Raw genomic sequence first — 21,452 nt, forward strand, 5'->3', positions numbered from 1 at the left:
ATCATACATCTTTTTGTAGTTTCTTGATACGCCCTTCTGTTCCTGAGATATGAGGGTTTATAGTTTGTCTGACACTTCAGGGAATAGTCAAATGGGCGTGAACTTAATATTAATAATTGGAGTGAATATGAGGGGGGGAGGGGGGGGGGGTTAATGTTGTACATTGTGCAGAGTGTCTGCCTACTAGAAGCCCCCCCCCTGCCTGTATAATGCTGCCCATCACTGCCATTATTAAAATTAAGTTCACGCCCATCTGACTGATTCTAATTGTCAAACTATAGACCATCATATCTCAGGAACAGGATGGTGTATAAAGTAACTGTAAGAAGGAGTGTAATCAGGGCAGTCTAAGCTACTTAACCCCTTAAGGACACATGACGTACTGGAACGTCATGTGTCCACTCCCGATCTATAACGCGGGGCCACGGCGTGGCCCCGCGTCATAGCGGGTCGGGCCCGGCCTCTAACAACGGCCGGGACCCGTGGCTAATAGCGCGCGGCATTGATCGCTGTGCCGCGCGCTATTAACCCTTTAGACGCGGCGTTCAAAGTTGAACGCCGCGTCTAAAGTGAAACCGAAAGCATGCCGGCTAGCTCAGTGGGCTGTTCGGGATAGCCGCGGTGAAATCGCGGCATCCCGAACAGCTGACAGGACAGCGGGAGGGCCCCTACCTGCCTCCTCGCTGTCCGATCGCCGAATGACTGCTCAGTGCCTGAGATCCAGGCATGAGCAGTCATGCGGCAGAATCATCGATCACTGGTTTCTTATGAGAAACCAGTGATCAATGTAAAAGATCAGTGTGTGCAGTGTTATAGGTCCCTATGGGACCTATAACACTGCAAAAAAAAAGTGCAAAAAAAAAGTGCAAAAAAAAAGTGAATAAACATCATTTAACCCCTTCCCTATTAAAAGTTTGAATCACCCCCCTTTTCCCATAAAAGAAAAAACACAGTGTAAATAAAAATAAAAATAAACATAAATGGTATCGCCGCGTGCGGAAATGTCCGAATTATAAAAATATATCGTTAATTAAACCGCACGGTCAATGGCGTGCGCGCAAAAAAATTCCAAAGTCCAAAATAGTGCATTTTTGGTCACTTTTTATATCATGAAAAAATGAATAAAAAGCGATCAATAAGTCCTATCAATGCAAAAATGGTACCGTTAAAAACTTCAGATCACGGCGCAAAAAATGAGCCCTCATACCGCCCCATACACGGAAAAATAAAAAAGTTATAGGGGTCAGAAGATGACAATTTTAAACGTATAAATTTTCCTGCATGTAGTTATGATTTTTTCCAGAAGTCCGACAAAATCAAACCTATATAAGTAGGGTATCATTTTAATCGTATGGACCTACAGAATACATATCAGGTGTCATTTTTACCGAAAAATTTACTACGTAGAAACGGAAGCCCCCAAAAGTTACAAAACAGCGTTTTTTTTTAAATTTTGTCGCACAATGATTTTTTTTCCCGCTTCACCATAGATTTTTGGGCAAAATGACTGACGTCATTACAAAGTAGAATTGGTGGCGCAAAAAATAAGCCATCATATGGATTTTTAGGTGTAAATTTGAAAGAGTTATGATTTTTTAAAGGCAAGGAGCAAAAAACGAAAATGCAAAAACGGAAAAACCTCCGGTCCTTAAGGGGTTAAAGGGGTACTCCGCTGCTCACCGTTTTTTAACAAACTGTTCCGAACGCTGGATCAGGCGCCGGGAGCTCGTGTCATCATAGCCCCTTATGATGTCACACCCCGCCCCCTCAATGCAAGTCTATGGGAGGGGGCGTGACGGCTGTCACGCCCCCTCCCATAGACTTGCATTGAGGGGGCGGGGTGTGACATAATGAGGGGGCGGGGCTATGACATCACGAGCTCCCGATGCCGTTTCCAGTGTTCGGTACAGTTTGTTCCAAACGCTGAGCATCGGAGTAACCCTTTTAATGATAATACAACAGGTCTTCTTTAATGGTGCAGACCTGCAATACCAGGCACATCCTATATGACCAACAGTGGCACTGTTTCTAGAATAAAGACCAGACCTTTTTTTCTAGCCATTATATACTGTAAACATTCCCATCTTTCTGTAGTTATGAGCTTGGAAAGCAGATCACTCCATCTATCTACTTTGGTCCAAGAGGCGGAGCAGAGGGTGAATGACCTCACCGCTCAGGTGGTTAATGAAGCCCCGAATGCAGATTGTTCTGAAAAAGAAAAGCAGCTAAAGTCCTGGGAATGGAGATACCGGCTCTACAAGCGCATGAAAGCTGGATTTGAGCATGCCCGTAAGTTCATCTCATTCTGCATCCTTCTCTATGCTGTGGTAAAACTGATATATCTACATAAAACTGATATAAACTGATATATCTATTTTTCCATTTTACTTTCTATATTTGAAAATAGTCAAGAAATTGTGCAGTTTCCATTCTGCCCACCAGGCCTACAACTAAGCTGAGACATTATGTCCTGTACAAATCATTTCCCAGTAATGCTTTTCTTCTCAGGAGTACAGTGAAAGGTGTCACCAGTAGAGAAATAACACTGGCTCCACTACCATTCACAGCAGAGTTCAGCCTGCCCCTTCCCTACAGAATGACCTCTTAAAAAGTCATAGAGAATGCCCAGTAGCTTCTCCAATTCCTGTGAATGGGACAGGTCTTGTCTCTTCTTTTCTGTGGCTTACCGTAAAGCCTATCTATAAATGTTGTTAAAACTGCTAAGGCAAGATGTCACCCCATAATAATTACATAATACAAAAATGACAAAAAGAAAATAGAAACTGATTAGTAAAAAAGAACATGGTTCAATATCTGGATCTAATAAGGAAAAAGATGTACAGTAGGCGTAACCTTGACCTTTACATAACTTCCAGCATGGTTGGCTGTCTGGGTATGCTAGGAGTTGTCGTTTTGTAACATCTGGAGGTCCACAGTTTGGAGACCACTGCTACAGACAATGAAAGGACCTGCAACTGTGTCAGACAGACATGACCAGTTACACAAGAATATTTCCATTCAGTGACAGCTAGCAGAGATCTTGACAGTGATGAGGAATGGAAACAAAGAATGTTAGAATTTGAAAAATTAGAATTGTATTTGTGAACAGTAGTTATCGTCAAGTAATATATTGATCTAGAACTATATTTACAAAGGAAGAAAGAAAGTCCATTACAAAAATTAAAGGGGTACTCCCGTGGAAAACTTTTTTTTTTTTTTTTTTAATCAAGTGGTGCCAGAAAGTTAAACAGATTTGTAAATTACTTCTATTAAAAAAATCTTAATCCTTCCAGTAGCTTTTAGGGGAAATGCTTTTCTTTTTGGATTTCTCTTCTGTCACGACCACAGTGCTCTCTGCTGACCTCTGCTGTCCATTTTAGGAATTGTCCAGAGCAGCATATGTTTGCTATGGGGATTTTCTCCTGCTCTGAACAGTTCCTAAAATGGACAGCAGAGGTCAGCAGAGAGCACTGTGCTCGTGACAGAAGAGAAATCCAAAAATAAATGCATTTCCTCTGTAGTATACAGCCCCTAAAAAGTACTGGAAGGAGTCAGATTTTTTAATAGAAGTAATTTACAAATCTGTTTAACTTTCTGGGACCAGTTGATTTAAAAAAAAAAAAAAAAAAAGTTTTCCATGGGAGTACCCCTTTTTCCATGGGAGTACCCCTTTAAGCATTAAAGTAACCAATTCTTTTGCGCTGTTTAATAGGCGTGCCGGATCCTCCAACCAATGTACGCCTAGCCGTTACCAGTAGCACTACCCTGCAAGTTACGTTCCAGGAGCCGCTGAGCGTCAACTCTGCTGTGGTCACAAAATACAAAGGTATCTGTAAAATGTTTTAATTAAAAAATAAAAATAAAGCTGCAATATCGCATTCAACCAATTTGAAGAGTTGCGTTCCACTTATAAGAGCAATGTCATCACCCTGATTATGTTAGGGGTAATAGGGTGGTTCGGGGGTCAGCACTGTTGTCCTGCAGTGTTGGAGTCTTAGGTTCAAATCCCACCAAGGACAACATCTGCAAGGAGTTTGTATGTTCCCTTGTTTGTGAGTGACTCCTCCGAAACATATTGGTAGGTGGATTTAGAATGGAAACCGGGACCAGTTAGGCTGCGTTCACACGGCCGTCTAGACCCGTCCCGTTCTTTTCCCGTCAAAAATAAAAACGGACTTTAAAAAAAAAAATGTAAAAACCTTACGGAACCGTATTGAAAACCGTATGCCAAAAGATGCATCAGGTTGTGTCCGTTTTGCATCCTGTACGGTTTTGTCAGTTTTTTTTCCCGTACCCAAAACCATAGCCTACCACTGTTTTTGGTAAGGGTGAAAAACTGTATTAAACCGTATACGTTTTTTTAAAACATGGGATTCAATGGGAACCGTACAGAATGGTATGTGGGTACGGTTCCGTCCGGTTTTCACCATACGTTTTTTGACTTTGCACAGTTTTTTTTCTTGGAATTTCAATCAAACAAGTGAAACTTTATTCAAAATGGGAGTGAAAAGTTAAAAACGTATACGTTTTTTTCTTAAAAAACGGATGCAACCGGACATCATTTTTCAAACCGTATACGGTTTTTAACTGTATACGGGTTGAAATTTGTACACGTGTTTTGATACAGTTTAGTCAGGTTTTGAGGAATCTGTTTTTCATCAAAAACCTGATACGGGAACTGTATTGCAAAAACGTGGTGTGAATGCACCCTTAGCTGTTTGTATCCATTATCGTTCAGTTAATAAACCAGAAAAAAAAAATTTTTTGTTCACAACATGCTCAGAAGTAACAACGGCTCAAAAAACGGATGCAAACGGATGACATTAAAGGCTCATCCCTTTTCCATAGACTTCAATGTTAAATTTACTGTATCTGTTTTTTTCTTCCGTTTTTTTTTGACGGAAGAAAAAATACTGCATGTGCCGTTTTTTTCTGCCGGCAAAAAAACGGAAATGAGTGCAAATGAATGTAAACGAATTGTAAAAAAAATTCCATTGACTTGAATGGGATTTTTTTTAAATGTTTTTAATCCGTTTACAGCCCACAAGAACAGAACCAAAATAAGGATTAAAAAAACGGGGACAGACGGCTGTTGATTAGCTGTGTACAGCAATTTGGAATATGTTGATGCTATATACGTAAATGAAGAAATAATTATTATTATTACTTGTCATATTATTATGAAGACAGCCTTTGGCTGTTAAGACATGCTGGGAGTTGTAGTTTTGCAATAGCTGGAGACACACTGATTGGAAAACAATGCTCTAGAGCAGTGGTCTTCAACCTGCGGACCTCCAGATGTTGCAAAACTACAACTCCCAGCATGCCCGGACAGCCAACGGCTGTCCGGGCATGCTGGGAGTTGTAGTTTTGCAACATCTGGAGGTCCGCAGGTTGAAGACCGCTGCTCTAGAGTGCTGGTCAGAAGCTTCCAGCTGTTTGAAACTCCGACTCCCATCATGGCCATGATCAAAGTTGTAGTTTTTATATAGCTGGAGAACCACAGATTAGGGAACACTGGTCTAGAGTAGTTAAAGGGGTTATCCAGGAAAAAAAACTTTTTAATATATATTTCGTCTGGCTCCAGAAAGTTAAACAGATTTGTAAATGATTTCTATTAAAAAAAATCTTAATCCTTTCAGTACTTATGAGCTGCTGAAGTTGAGTTGTTCTTTTCTGTCTAAGTGCTCTCTGATGACACCTGTCTCGGGAACTGTCCAGAGTAGAAGCAAATCCCCATAGCAAACCTCTTCTACTCTGTGCAGTTCCCGAGACAGGCAGAGATGTCAGCAGAGAGCACTGTTGCCAGACAGAAAAGAACAACTCAACTTCAGCAGCTGATAATTATTGGAAGGATTAAGATTTTTTTTAATTGAAGTCATTTACAAAAAAAAGTTTTTTTCCTGGAATACCCCTTTAACACCTGATGTCCCTGGATGTTTAGGAGGGTGCAGGTCTAGGGTAGGAGGGTGCACTTGTAATAAATTCTGTAACATTTCTGTGTGTTGTTCCTATAGTGGAATGGAGTTTGTCATCCTCATTCTCTCCAAACGTGGGAGAAGTCGTCATTGAGAAGTTGAGAAACTTGCAGTTCAACATCCGGGGTCTTGTTTCAGTAAGTCATGTTTTTGTTGCACAGCATCACAAAAATAAGAAAAAAATGTGTTGTGTCCCCCAAATGAATCATTTCCAGAAACCTCGTTTACTATCGTAATAAGAATCTCTCTATTCATTTCTATTCACCATTTCAAGGCTTCATCATATAAGTTTTCATAAAATATTGTATTGTAAATCTTGCAACAGAACACCGGGAACAGAAAATCTGCGCACATGCTCAGTTATGGCAACATAACTAATGGGACAGGTTCCCTTTAAAGGGTGGCACTCCACTGGCCAGCGTTCGAAACGAAATGTTCCAAACGCTGTTTTCACGCTGCGGGGGGGCGTGACCGCCCCCCGCAGCGTGAAAACAGAGTTTGGAACATTTAGTTCTGAACGCTGGCCAGTGGAGTGCCACCCTTTAAAGGGGTACTCCCGTGGAAAACTTTTTTTTTTTTAAATCAACTGGTGCCAGAAAGTTAAACAGATTTGTAAATCACTTCTATTAAAAAATCTTAATCCTTCCAGTACTTTTTAGGGGCTGTATACTAAAGAGAAATCCAAAAAAAGAAATGCATTTCCTGTGATGTCCTGACCACAGTGCTCTCTGCTGACCTCTGCTGGCCATTTTAGGAACTGTCCAGAGCAGCATATGATTGCTATGGGGATTTTCTCCAGTTCCTAAAATGGACAGCAGAGGTCAGCAGAGAGCACTGTGGTCATGACATCAGAGGAAATGCATTTCTTTTTTGGATTTCTCTTTAGCATACAGCCCCTAAAAAGTACTGGAAGGATTAAGATTTTTTTAATAGAAGTGATTTACAAATCTGTTCAACTTTCTGGCACCAGTTCATTTAAAAAAATAAAAGTTTTTCACGGTAGTACCCCTTTAAGGGTACATTCACACGGGCGGATTTACAGCAAGTTTCCCGATGCAAGTTTAGGTTACGGCAGGTTTTCTGCAACGTTTTTTTTTTCCCGCAGCTGAATCTCTGCAGTAGACCCCACTGAAATCCATATAATCTGCAGGGGATTTTCTGTTGCAGAAATAATGTTGGGGAAAATACGCCCAAAGGGCCCATCCACCCACATACACGGCAGCATTTCCTTGCAAAATACGGTAGAAAAATTCTGCTTGGAAATTTCAATGGAGAATTTCTGCATCGTCTCCATTAGAGATGAGTGAACTTATAGTAAATTCGATTCGTCACGAACTTCTCGGCTCGGCAGTTGATGGCTTTTCCTGCATAAATGAGTTCAGCTTTCCGGTGCTCCGGTGGGCTTGAAAAGGTGGATACAGTCCTAGGAGACTCTTTCCTAGTACTGTATCCACCTTTTCCAGCCCACCGGAGCACCGGAAAGCTGAACTAATTTACGCAGGAAAAGTCATCAACTGCCGAGCCGAAAAGTTTGTGACGAATCGAATTTACTGTAAGTCCGCTGATCTCTAGTCTCCATAGACCGCAATGCATTTTTAAGCAAATTTCAGAATCGGGATTTCTGTGGCAAATGTTTCCGCTGCTTAAATTCTGCAGCAAATTCCCATTAAATTTCCGGCCCGTTTTTTTCTGCTGCATTCCGCTCGGAAATTCCTTCATGTGAATTAGGCCTTGGCATGGGATCTATCAAACCTTGTGCAAAGGATCAGTGGAGCAGTTGCCGATAGCAACTGAATGGTTTGCTTCATGCTGTTAGGTCATGCTGGGAGTTGTAGTTTTACAACAGCTGCATATCTTCTACAAGAAAGGCTATTGTTTCCCTTTCGTGGGCTTTAATATAGAAAATGGTGGAGGGGTGGGGGGGGGGGGGGTACAGTGTTCCAGTAAGCCTTGTCCATTATACTGGTTATAATGAAGGGCCCCGGCATATTCTCAGCAGAGCCGCCCTGTCTGGTAGCCTTCTCCTGGCTAGACGGTGGTGGAGCAGATGGGCTGGAGACAATGCAGCAGGTGAATGCAGATTTACAAGGCCTGGGAAATAATGACCAAATTCCTAATTACATCCCATACAAAACCCTATAAATTCCCTATACCCGTCCCCGTACAGATAATATTAGGCACTCAGGCGTCTCCTACAAGTGTGTGTCATTACTCCCACCCCCACCCTTCATCCCTACACTCAGGACTTGGCCGTCTGCCACCTACTCAGATCAAAACCCTCTCACCAGCCCCATAGCTAATTGTAGAACAGGAGCTCTGACTCCACTCAGTCACCTTCTCTATCTCTAGGGCTCAACCCCTACAGCTACAGGGTCACAGGCTGGTCCGGGGGTGGTGGGCTGCGTTGTTTTATCTCTATGAGAACTGCATGACAGCTGTATGTGCATCCCCATCAATCCCCCAAACCACCACCACCACCACATTAGCATTGTGTCTGTACTGGGATCTTGTGGGTTGTATGATGGACGAGCTACTGACAAATTGACCTGGACTACACCAGTGTAGACATGAGCACATACGTTATATTAGTGTTTCTCAACCGAAAGTGCCTCAAGCTGTTCAAAACTACAACATCCAGCATGCCCGGGCAGCCAACGGCTTAAAGGGCTTTTTTTTATTTATTTATATCAACTAGCTCCAGAAAGTTAAACAGATTTGTAAATTACTTCTATTAAAATATCTTAATCCTTCCAATAATTATCAGCTGGTGAAGTTGAGTTGTTTTTTTCTGTCTGGCAACAGGGCTCTCTGCTGACACCTCTGCTTGTCTCAGGAACTGCACAGAGTAGAATAGGTTTGCAATGGGGATTTGCTTCTAAACTGGGCGGTTCCCGAGACAGGTGTCATCAGAGAGGACTGAGACAGAAAAGAACAACTCAACTTCATCTCATAAGTACTGAAAGGATTAAGATTTTTTTAATAGAAGTAATTTACAAATCTGTTAAACTTTCTGGAGCCAGTTAATATATAAAAAAAAGTGTTTTTTTCCTGGAATAGCCCTTTAAGTTCTGGATTCCGCAGAAAGAATAAACATGTTCATTCTTTTGGCTTAATCCACTTCGAAATGCATTGCCGTCTATGAAGACAGTGCATGTCCAAGCGGTGTGATTGAGTCGGCACTTGCCATGCAAGAAAAAGTTCCAGGCGAACATTCCGCTGTGTGAAAGGACCCGTATGCTTTTCTTACAGAATTTCCAAGTGGAGAAATTCAACTGCTGGACCGTGCACACAGATGGATTTTTGTGGCTGAGAATTCAAATTCTGGACTCATATGGTCATGTTTATTCTTTTCAGTGAAATCTGCTTGGAGATGCATTGCCGTCTATGGAGCTGGATCTACAGATCCTAGTGCTGATGGAATCTCTTCCCAGAATATCCCTGTAGTGTGAATGGGCCCTAACACTTGACAACTCATTTTTGTGGGACTGTCCTGTGTATCAGATAGCAAGTGTCACGAAGGTCAGGGATAAGCGCAGTCCTGACCTCACCCACAGCCACTTTCCTTGCTTACTTGAGTATCCACCCTAAATGCCAGATCCTCAACTAGATGTCAGTCCCTGTTCTTAGTAAATGCAGAGGTCCAAATAAAAATTAACAAAACTCGGTACAGACATCAGGGAAGCAGGTCAGGATACAAAGGGTTTACAGGCAAAGCACAAAACACTGGGAATGAACAGACAAAGTGTAATCAGACAGGCTCCATCAGAACCTAGAGAGCGTGCAGTACAATAACAGAAAAAAGAGGGATAGTTAGAACTTAGCCAAGAGTCAAAAGTGCACAGGTAGGATCAAGCAAGTAGTATATTAGAAGCTATTGCGTATGGATTGAACACAGGCAACTTGATACACTTGGTATTTATATGCACCAAAAAAAGGGCAGGGAAGCTGAGACCTTAAATGATAGGATCCAAGCCCACTTATTGGCCCGTACATTGCCACAGTAACACCGTAAGCCTCAGCCGAACTCAGGAACACTTAACCCTCAGGTCAGAACCAGATCCACTCATTGCAGCAAAAATGTTAGCCTGTTGATTACTGTGTAAAACTTCATTTCTCCTGCGGGGGTGCTGCAGGGAAAGAGAACACTTGCTTACTGTGTAAAACTTCATTTCTCCTGCGGGGGTGCTGCAGGGAAAGAGAACACTTGCTTACTGTGTAAAACTTCATTTCTCCTGCGGGGGTGCTGCAGGGAAAGAGAACACTTGATTACTGTGTAAAACTTCATTTCTCCTGCGGGGGTGCTGCAGGGAAAGAGAACACTTGCTTACTGTGTAAAACTTCATTTCTCCTGCGGGGGTGCTGCAGGGAAAGAGAACACTTGCTTACTGTGTAAAACGTCATTTCTCCTGCGGGGGTGCTGCAGGGAAAGAGAACACTTGCTTACTGTGTAAAACATCATTTCTCCTGCAGGGGTGCTGCAGGGAAAGAGAACACTTGCTTACTGTGTAAAACTTCATTTCTCCTGCGGGGGTGCTGCAGGGAAAGAGAACACTTGCTTACTGTGTAAAACATCATTTCTCCTGCAGGGGATGCTGCAGGGAAAGAGAACACTTGCTTACTGTGTAAAACTTAATTTCTCCTGCGGGGGTGCTGCAGGGAAAGAGAACACTTGCTTACTGTGTAAAACATCATTTCTCCTGCGGGGGTGCTGTAGGGAAAGAGAACACTTGCTTCCTTATTCCCTACAGTTTGCAGCTGATTTTAGGGTTTTCTAGCAGCTGGACATGTTCCATACGTGTTTTATTTGACATTCTATGTTCAATTGTGTACGATGCATGTTAACCATTTATGTGCCTTTCAATTATTATATATATATGATCTTTCACAGGGCACAAGATATTATGTTCAGGTGTCTGCATATAATATGAAAGGCTGGGGGTCTCCACAGACATCGCTTCCAGCTTTTGCCATCCCATCTAGTAAGTGTAATGTATTCTCAATCGCAGCACTTAAGTCTATTTATTTTACATTGCATGTGTAAGGGAACATTGCACCTGTATAATACTGTAGGACAGTGGTCTCCAAACTGTGGGCCTCCAGCTGTTACTAAACTACAACTCCCAGCATGCCCAGACAGCCAGCGGCTGTCTGGGCATGCTGGAAGTTGTAGTTTAGCAACAGCTGGAGGCCCACAGTTTGGAGACCACTGCTGTAGGGCATAAATTATACAAATATACTGTAAGCAGGGATGTGTACCTTTGTGTCTGTCTCCTCCGTCCTCCCTGTTAGGCCATGTCAGTGTTTCCCAAACAATGTGCCTCCAGCTGTTGCAAAACTACAACTACCAGCATGCCCAGACAGCCAAAAGCCTTTGGCTGTCCAAGCATGCTGGTAGTTGTAGTTTTGCAACAGCTGGAGGCACAGTGGCTGGGAAACACTAGGCTATGTTCACACACACACACACACACACTATTTTGCTTGTTTTTTTGAGCCATAAAATGGCCCAAATAAGAGCCAATTTGTGTCTCAAAAATTGACTAAAAATAGTCATTTTTTTAATACTGAGTATCTGAAATACCCCGAAATATGCTGGGGAGGTGTATTGTGTCTGCTGTCTCAGGAGCAGGGTGTAACACATAATGGGAGGGTCAGACTACACAGGTTTTTTTTTTTTTTGTAGTCTGTAACCATGGAGACACATAGGCCCACATAGGAGCTGTAGACACAAAATGATAGGATAAAATAATGAAAACATTTTTGTGAAATTATTTCATATTTTATTTTAGATGCAAAGGTGCACATATACTTGGCAGCCTGGATAACATTACCTATAAATGCATAATTATTTTCCCATCGCTGTTCCCTAGACTGGCGTGAATATGATGGTCGACCACCAAGAAGAAGAGGCCAGGCTGAAGCCCTCGACCTTCTACTCAGTCAGGTGAAGACAGGTCACCAGCACTGTGTGTGCCATGGTAAGATGTCAGAGCAAGCTGAAACTGTACAGGCAGATCAATACCATACAGCAGTGGTTTCCAAACCATGAACCTCCAGCTGTGGCAAAACTACAACTCCCAGCATGCTTTCATGCTGGGAGTTGTAGTTTGCAACAGCAGGAGGTCCACAGTTTGGACACCACTGCCGTACAGCTTTCCCAATAGATGAACTAGACATACCATAATCAGACATCTAACTATATATATATATATATATATATATATATATATATATACAGTACAGACCAAAAGTTTGGACACATCTTCTCATTCAGAGTTTTCTTTATTTTCATGACTATGAATTTTGTAGATTTACATTGAAGGCATCAAAACTATGAATTAACACATGTGGAATTATAGACATAACAAAAAAGTGTGAAATAACTGAAAATATGTCATATTCTAGGTTCTTCAAAGAAGCCACCTTTTGCTTTGATTACTGCTTTGCACACTCTTGGCATTCTCTTGTTGAGCTTCAAGAGGTAGTCACCTGAAATGGTTTTCACTTCACAGGTGTGCTGATGTGGTGGAGGAGGTGTGATGGTGTGGAGGAGGAGGTGTGATGGTGTGGGGGAGGAGGTGTGCTGGTGTGGAGGAGGAGGTGTGCTGGTGTGGAGGAGGAGGTGTGCTGGTGTGGAGGAGGAGGTGTGATGGTGTGGAGGAGGAGGTGTGATGGTGTGGGGGAGGAGGTGTGATGGTGTGGAGGAGGAGGTGTGCTGGTGTGGAGGAGGAGGTGTGCTGGTGTGGAGGAGGTGGTGTGATGGTGTGGAGGAGGTGGTGTGATGGTGTGGAGGAGGAGGTGTGATGGTGTGGAGGAGGAGGTGTGACGGTGTGGGGGGCTTTGCTGGTGACACTGTTGGGGATTTATTCACAATTGAAGGCATACTGACCCAGCATGGCTACCACAGCATCTTGCAGCGGCTGCTATTCCATCCGGTTTGTGTTTAGTTGGACCCTCATTTATTTTTCAACAGGACAATGACCCCAAACACCTCCAGGCTGTGTAAGGGCTATTTGACCAAGAAGGAGAGTGATGGGGTGCTGCGCCAGATGACCTGGCCTCCACAGTCACCGGACCTGAACCCAATGAAGGCAAAAGGGCCAACAAGTGCTAAGCATCTCTGGGAACTCCTTCGAGACTGTTGGAAGACCATTTCAGGTGACTACCTCTTGAAGCTCATCAAGAGAATGCCAAGAGTGTACAAAGCAGTAATCAAAGCAAAAGGTGGCTAGAACCTAGAATATGACATATTTTCACACTTTTTTGTTATGTATATAATTCCACATCTGATAATTCATAGTTTTGATGCCTTCAGTGGGAATCTACATTGTTCATAGTCATGAAAATAAAGAAAACTCTGAATGAGAAGGTGCGTCCAAACTTTTGGTCTATACTGTATATATATATGTAGACGTGTGTTGTATTCCATGAGGTGTAGATGTCATTTCTCTTCCAGAACCCTTCAAGAACCAGACGCAGAGCAGAAAACACTCGGTTTCCAAGAGCTTGAAACATCTCTTTCATCCCAGCAGCAAGTTCCTAAAAGGCCTCAAGAGGTATTGTACAATGGGGAATGACAGCTGGGCCCATCTCCTGTTTGATGTCAGCTAAGTCTTAGTTGTGGTATACCATTAACATAGGTTGTATCTAAAATCATGGCTGATCTCATCATGAAAACAGTGAATAATGGAGGTACAAGTTTTCTTCCTCTAGTCCCTGATGAGATGCCTCCCTTGGAGTCAAATTCTAGATAGGCCACCTTGATAAATGACCTTGAGTCCACTCTCCCCTTGAGATCCAATTATGTTCTTCACCAGGCTTGGCGGGTGTGGGCTAGGGTCCTAGTTCACAATGACAACCTGACATACTACTTGTAAATTCCCTGTGGTATAATACACAACAGTCAGAATTTTTTGATTTTCTCGAACATTAGCTGACATATGCAGGGTTCAAATCCTGCAGGAATGCATGGGAACGGAGTTCCTGCACTTTTTCCACAGCAGGAACACTGTCCCCATTAGCAGAAGTCCTGCAGGACCAGCCCTTGAGTGGAAATCTTTGGTGAGTTCCCACACTATTTTACCCAGCACTTGACCCCTGGAGGTATACAGTGGAGCAAAAAGTATTTAGTCAGCCACCAATTGTGCAAGTTCTCCCACAAGTTTAGAGAGGCCTGTAATTTTCATCATAGGTATACCTCAACTATAAGAGACATAATGAAAAAAAGAAATCCATAAAATCCCATTGTCTGATTTTTTAAGAATTTATTTGCAATTTATGGGGGAAAATAAGAATTTGGTCACCTACAAACAAGCAAGATTTCTGTCTCTCACAGACCTGTAACTTCTTCTAGAACAGTCTCCCCTGTCCTCCACTTGTTACCTGTATTAATGGAACCTGTTTGAACTTGTTATCAGTATAAAAGACACCTGTCCACAACCTCAAACAGTCACACTCCAAACTCCAGTATGGCCAAGACCAAAGAGCTGTCGACGGACACAAGAAACAAAATTGTAGACCTGCACCCGGCTGAGAAGACTGAATCTGCAATAGACTAGCAGTTTGGTGTGAAGAAATCAACTATGGGAGCAATTATTAGAAAATGGAAGACATACAAGACCACTGATAATCTCCCTCGATCTGGGGCTCCACACAAGATCTCACCCCGTGGTGTCAAAATAGTCATAAGAACGGTGAGCAAAAATCCCAGAACCACATGGGGGTACCCAGTGAATGACCTGCAGAGAGCTGGGACCAAAGTAGCAAAGGCTACCATCAGTAACACACCACGCCGCCGGGGACTCAAATCATGCAGTGCCAGACGTGTCCCCCTGCTTAACCAGTACATGTCCGGGCCCGTCTGAAGTTTGCTAGAACATTTGGATGATCCAGAAGAGGATTGGGAGAATGTCATATGGTCAGGTGAAACCAAAGTAGATTTTTTTTGGGAAAAAACTCAACCCGTCATGTTTGGAGGAGAAAGAATGCTGAGTTGCATCCAAAGAACACCATACCTATTGTGAAGCATGGGGGTGGAAACATCATGCTTTGGGGCTGTTTTCAGAAAAGGGACCAGGATGACTGATCCATGTAAAGGAAAGAATGAATGGGGCCATGTATTGTGAGATTTTGAGTGAAAACCTCCTTCCATCAGCAAGGGCGTGGAAGATGAAACGTGGCTGGGTCTTTCAGCAGGACAATGATCCCAAAGACACCGCCCCGGGCAATGAAGGAGTGGCTTCGTAAGAAGCATTTCAAGGTCCTGGAGTGGCCTAGACAGTCTCCAGATCTCAACTCCACAGAAAACCTTTGGAGGGAGTTGAAAGTCCATGTTGCCCAGCGACAGCTCCAAAACATCACTGCTCTAGAGGAGATCTGCATGGAGGAATGGGCCATAATACCAGCAACAGTGTGTGAAAACCTTGTGAAGACTTACAGAAAACGTTTGACCTCTGTCATTGCCAACAAAGGGGATATAACAAAGTATTGAGATGAACTTTTGTTATTGACCAAATACTTATTTTCCACCATAATTTGCAAATTAATTCTTAAAAAATCCTGTGATTTTATAGATTTTTTTTCTCATTATGTCTCTCATAGTTGAGGTATACCTATGATGGAAATTACAGGTCTCTCTCCTCTTTTTAGGTGGGAGAACTTGTACAATTGGGGGCTGACTAAATACTTTTTTGCCCCACTGTAGTATTCAATATCTAGACCAAATAGTCACAACAGCAGGTCTTAAAGGGGTTCTCCAACATAAAGGAATTTTAGAACGTACCTGCCAGACAGTAATGGACATTCATAGAAAGGATCCCTGCTTGTCTTGAGTCTAAATGGCTGTGTTGCGAGATTACCATAACACTGTGGCTGTCTATTTGTGAACTTCCTATTTCCTGTTGGAGGTCGTTCTCTTAAACTACAAGTAATTAATACCTTAATACCTTTTTCTTAAGTGTGAGGTGACTTTTTTTTTCCTTCCCAAACATTACCCACCCCACCCATTAAAACACACCTGTGCTGGCTGCAATGCAATAGGCTCCCTTTGAACACCTGACTAGTGATGTAATGTCTCGGGGTGCACTGCGATCTGGGAAAACCTGAGATAACACTCATTTTGTATGCTGTTAAAAATAAACGTTGGGGCAAAGATCACATAAGAATTGCGAGACCATCAGGTTCTTGAGTCAGGCCAGTTAAAAGAAGGGAGGTGGAAGGAAAATGCTATAATAGTAGGGATTTGTAAAACCTGGGAAAACTTTAAAAAAGAAATGAAAATAACGGGAATAGTAGAGACAGCGCCAATCTGGCATGATGTAAACTTGAAAGAGGTAGCTAAGCTGGAAACTAAAAACTTGCAAAATAGGTGGATGTAAAATTTTGAGAGACGTGTGGAGAAAAGGAGAGTTAAGGAAGTGGAGAGAGGTGCTGGAAGAACTTAAATTAGGAAAAGGTATGTGGTTGGAATTTCAGGGTTTAAAAAGTGCCATATGCGGGTCACTAAGAGACAGTGGTAATCGGATAGTGGAAGTAACTGAAACTATAAGAAAAATGGAGGAGGGAAAAATAGTAAAGAAAGTTATGGCAGTAATTTATACCGAAATAATGAAAAATAAAGAAAATAACTTAAAACATATCGTATTTTTCGCCCTATAGGACGCACCGGCGTATAAGACGCACCCTATTTTTAGGTGCAAAATCTAAAAAATGAAAGATTTTGAACCCAATAGTGGTCTTCAACCTGCGGACCTCCAGATGTTGCAAAACTACAACTCTCAGCATGCCCGGACAGCCGTTGGCTGTCCGGGCATGCTGGGAGTTGTAGTTTTGCAACATCTGGAGGTCCGCAGGTTGAAGACCACTGGTATAGGAGGTAATACTCACGTGTCCCCGCCGCTCCGGACCCGTCACCGCTGCCCTGGATGTCGCTCCATTGCTGTCGCCGTGTCCCCGTCGCTCCGGAATGTCTCTGCTGCCGGCTGGGTATCCTCGCTCTCCGTCGCCGCCATCACGTCGTTACGCACGTACGCGACGACGTGATGACGAGGAAGGAGAGCGCCGGCCATACAGGGGATCCCTGAACGGAGAAGACACCGAGGAGTCAGGTAAGGTCCCTCCCGGTGTCCTGTAAGGACTAACCCGGCTATTCAGTCGGGCTGTTCGGGACCGCCGCGGTGAAATCGCGGCGGTCCCGAACAGTCCGACTGAACAGCCGGGTTAGTGTCACTTTCCCTTCAGACGCGGCGGTCAGCTTTGATCGCCGCGTCTGAAGGGTTAATACAGGGCATCACCGCGATCGGTGATGTCCTGTATTAGCCGCGGGTCCCGGCCGTTGATGGCCGCAGGGACCGCCGCGATAGGGGTGTATTCGCCGTATAAGACGCTCCAACTTTTCCCCCGCAGTTTTGGGGAAGCAAAAGTGCGTCTTATACGGCGAAAAATACGGTAAATGCTTCCAGCAATGGGACGAAGAGTTAGAGAGAAACCAATGCGGTTGGATGAATGTATTCAGGAATATAAAAAGAATTTCCCCAAGTTTAGACCATCAACTGATACAATGGAACAGAGTATATAGAATTTATAATACACCAAAATTCCTCTTCAGGATTGGTAGGAGGGAAAATGGCAACTGTCCAAGATGGAAAATGGAAAACGCGGGATTCCTGCATATTATTTGGGAAATTCGAAAAAATACAAGAATATTGGGCGTCAATAATTGATGATATCGAGAGAAAAATAAAATATGAGATAAAAGATGATATACCGTAGCTTTGATTATCTTGGGTGATGATAGAAAAGTAAATAAAACAACAAAAGAAAGAGGAACTGCTGACGATGCTGTTTTATGCTAAATTATTAATAATCAGGAGATGGCTGACCCCAACTAAACCAGAGGTATGGGAGTGGAGGGAGGGGACAGGAAGGTTATTTGGTTAAAAGAAAGAAATTAAAGTTTTTATTTAAAAAAAAAAAAAATTTTTATTTCATTATTATTATGTGAGGGGGACAGGAATCAGGGGGACACAAGAATAAAGGCGGGTAGAAATAATTGGGAAGATACCAAAGATCTAAAATGGAAAAAAAAAATAGAAAAAGGGAAACGAAAGAGAAAAGAAAATGAATTGATATAGTATAATGGAAATAGTAATAGAATGGGAAGGTGTTGTCCCTCTGCCTCCCGTCCACCCAGTAAGGGGAGATATGTCATGGGGGAGAAAGGTGAGGGTAGGGGGAGGGGGGGAAAGATAAAATCAAATGTAAAATTCAATGTATAAAATGTTATTTATTAAAATGTAAATGATACATTTTTTCAATAAAGAAATATAAAAAAAAAAAAGAATTGTGAGACCACCATGACACACAGGTACAGACACTATACTATGAACCACACTAACTTTACAGCCCCTGTAGCACAGTCAAATAAATAAAAATCCCGGAATACCCCTTTAAGACCTTTCAAACATTTATAGGATAATTTTGAGCTCTCTAATAAAATGTTGTTTCATTACCGTCAACATCGACATGCCTATCATACCCAATTTGGGACTCAGAACCTAGAATATCCTGATTTCCATATGCCTACTTATTTAAAGGGGTACTCTGCCCCTAGACATCTTATCCCCTATCCAAAGGATGGGGGATAAGATGTCAGATCGCTGCTGGGGACCCCGGGGATCGCTGCTGCAGCCCCCTGCCATAGACTTGCATTAAGGGGACTGGCCGTGATGTCATGAGGGGCGGAGCCATGATGTCACTCTGTTCCGGCCCCTGTATCGCCCGTCATTACGCACAGAGCGAACAGTAATGATGGCGGGGTGCCGCAGTGGCGATCCCCGGGGTCCCCAGCAGCGGGACCGCGGTGATTTAACATCTTATCCTCTATCCTTTGGATAGGGGATAAGATGCCAGGGGCGGAGTACCCCTCCAATGGAAGGTGGTGCTATGGGTATTATATATGGGTATGTTTCAGCCGTTGCAGCCGTTCTCAAGATTGCATGGGCAGCTGAAACATTGCATTATTGACACTTGATAGAATAAAGCTACTCGTTTTGTTTTTTACCTTATGGTGGGTTACAGGTGACTTTTCTTGGTGTATTCTGTAGTAGCTTCATTTCTTATCACCAAGACACTATCATGGCTCAGTGTACGGACACATGGGAACCCATAATTGATGTAATTGGCAGCAAAGAATGAGAAGATATTCTCTCCATACTTAAAGGGGTACTCTGCCCCTAGACATCTTATCCCCTATCCAAAGATAGGGGATAAGATGTCTGATCGCAGGGGTCCTGCTGCTGGGACCCCCGTGATCTCTCCTGCAGCCCCCCGAGTCATCAGCTCTCCGGAACTAGGTTTGCTCCGTGGCTGCTGACTCACGATACAGGGACCGGCAGTTCGTTACATCATGGCTCCGCCCCCTCATGATGTCACGCCCCACCCCCTTAATGCAAGTCTATGGGAGTGGGCGTGACTGTTACCACGTCCCCTTCCATAGACTTGCATTAAGTGGACGGGGCGTGACGTCATGAGGGGGTGGAGCCATGACGTCACGAACCGCTGGCCCCTGTCATCAGCCACGGAGCAAACTTAGCTCCGGAGAGCTGATGACTCGGGGGCTGCAGGAGATCGCAGGGGTCCCTAGCAGCAGGACCCCCCTCGATCAGACATTTTATCCCCTATCCTACTCAATGGCCCCAGTGAGTTTCATGTGTCAGTTCCATATAAGAAATTGATACATTTACATGAGGGCATTCAGGACAAATATGACACTATCTGGTCTCCCGGGTTGCACTTAAAGGGGAACTCCGCTGCTCAGCGCTTGGAACAAACTGTTCTGAACGCTGGAGCCGGCGCCCGGAGCTCGTGACGGCATAGCCCCGCCCCCTCATGACGTCACGCCCCCTCCCATAGACTTGCATTGAGGGGGCGGGGCGGGGTGTGACGTCATGAGGGGGCGGGCTATGATGTCACGAGCTCCCGACTCCAGCGTTTGGAACAGTTTGTTCCAAATGCTGAGCAGGGGAGTACCCCTTTAAACCGGCATACACGTACGGATGACATACTTAATGATTAGGTTAGTTACCCCTAGATCTCCTCCTCCATTAGTCCTTAATCCATCCACGTGTTTCTCATATCCCCACTTGAGGACACCCAATTGGGCTTTTTGCTTTCTTTGACGAGTACTAAGTACCCTTTCTCCCCTTACTAGCTTGTGATAGAGACCTAGTGCCAAATATTGGTGCTTTTACTATGTTTTTTATATTGTTTCTACTAATGCACATTTACCTCTTATTTAGTATTCCTCTTTGGACTTGTGTTCTAGGTTTCTCTTTGATCTGTAAAGAACCGTACTTTCATGTGGCAACTCTTTAGCTATACCTCGTATTGTATTGCTTCATTACCCTATGCCAGCTTATGTCCTGTGCCACGTACAGAACCGTTTGTTTGTATTCTGTATTCCAGTAAAAGTAAAATAAAAGCAATAAAGAAAGGTACAAGCTTCAAGGTGAAGCATACTTTTATGATTTAATCATTTACAGTATTCATCCTAAAATGATAGTAAGCAATGATGTTTCTTGCCCAAAGCTGCCCATGGTTATCATAGTGTTTTGGTAAAGGGGTTATCCAGGCAAAAACTTTTTTTTATATATCAACTGGTGCCAGAAAGTTAAACAGATTTGTAAATTACTTCTATTAAAAAATCTTAATCCTTTCAGTACTTATGAGCTTCTGAAGTTAAGGTTGTTCTTTTCTGTCTAAGTCCTCTCTGATGACACCTGTCTCGGGAAATGCCCAGTTTAGAAGCAAATCCCCATAGAAAACCTCTTCTACTCTGTGCAGTTCCCGAGACAAGCAGAGATGTCAGCAGAGAGCACTGTTGCCAGACAGAAAAGAACAACTCAACTTCAGCAGCTGATAATTATTGAAAGGATTAAGATTTAATAGAAGTAATTTACAAATCTGTTTAACTTTCTGGCACCAGTTGATATATATATATATATATATATATATATATATATAAATATAAAAAAAAGGTTTTTTCCTGGAATACCCCTTTAAGGAACCTTATGAGACCTGTTGGGCTGTCCCCCAAAAGTTTGACAGAGTAGAGAGCACCTGCTGGTTTCTAGAGTAGTGTCTGACGACATATTGATAAAAATGTTGGTTGGTAGGCCGTGTATCCAGACTGTAGGGGCCACATTGGCACCATATCGACAGAAGCAGAATGGAGAGATTTATTTCTTTTATTTCAGATGTCACATTAATCTATTTCCAGAGGTCTGTATCTGGCGTCCATATTTTATAAGGATGACAATGTTCTAGTGACTCATGAAGACCAGATACCGGTGGTGGAGATAGATGACTCCTACTCTTGTCTTCTCATGCAGGACTTCCTGTGGTTCACCAAGGTAAGCTCTTCTGCCTAGTGGGGGCCAAGATCAGAACACTGGGGGTGACAAGTATCACGGATCTGCC

The 21,452-nt window shown here is 43.2% G+C and overlaps 1 protein-coding gene across 17 annotated transcripts in view; it reads left to right on the forward strand.

The window, feature by feature from the left end:
• The window catches only part of LOC130283916 (ankyrin repeat and fibronectin type-III domain-containing protein 1-like), a 443,479-nt gene that overhangs the window by 378,018 nt on the left and 44,009 nt on the right, over positions 1–21,452 (forward strand). For all 17 annotated transcript variants that reach the window (XM_056533657.1, XM_056533658.1, XM_056533660.1 and 14 more), the window contains 7 exons: positions 2,095–2,289; positions 3,713–3,826; positions 6,018–6,115; positions 10,867–10,957; positions 11,846–11,953; positions 13,432–13,531; positions 21,253–21,385. In XM_056533657.1, the coding sequence (XP_056389632.1) occupies positions 2,095–2,289; positions 3,713–3,826; positions 6,018–6,115; positions 10,867–10,957; positions 11,846–11,953; positions 13,432–13,531; positions 21,253–21,385 (839 nt within the window). The remainder of the gene's footprint in view (positions 1–2,094; positions 2,290–3,712; positions 3,827–6,017; positions 6,116–10,866; positions 10,958–11,845; positions 11,954–13,431; positions 13,532–21,252; positions 21,386–21,452) is intronic.

This window comes from Hyla sarda, chromosome 8, assembly GCF_029499605.1.
Source record: "Hyla sarda isolate aHylSar1 chromosome 8, aHylSar1.hap1, whole genome shotgun sequence".
Taxonomy (NCBI): Eukaryota; Metazoa; Chordata; class Amphibia; order Anura; family Hylidae; genus Hyla; species Hyla sarda.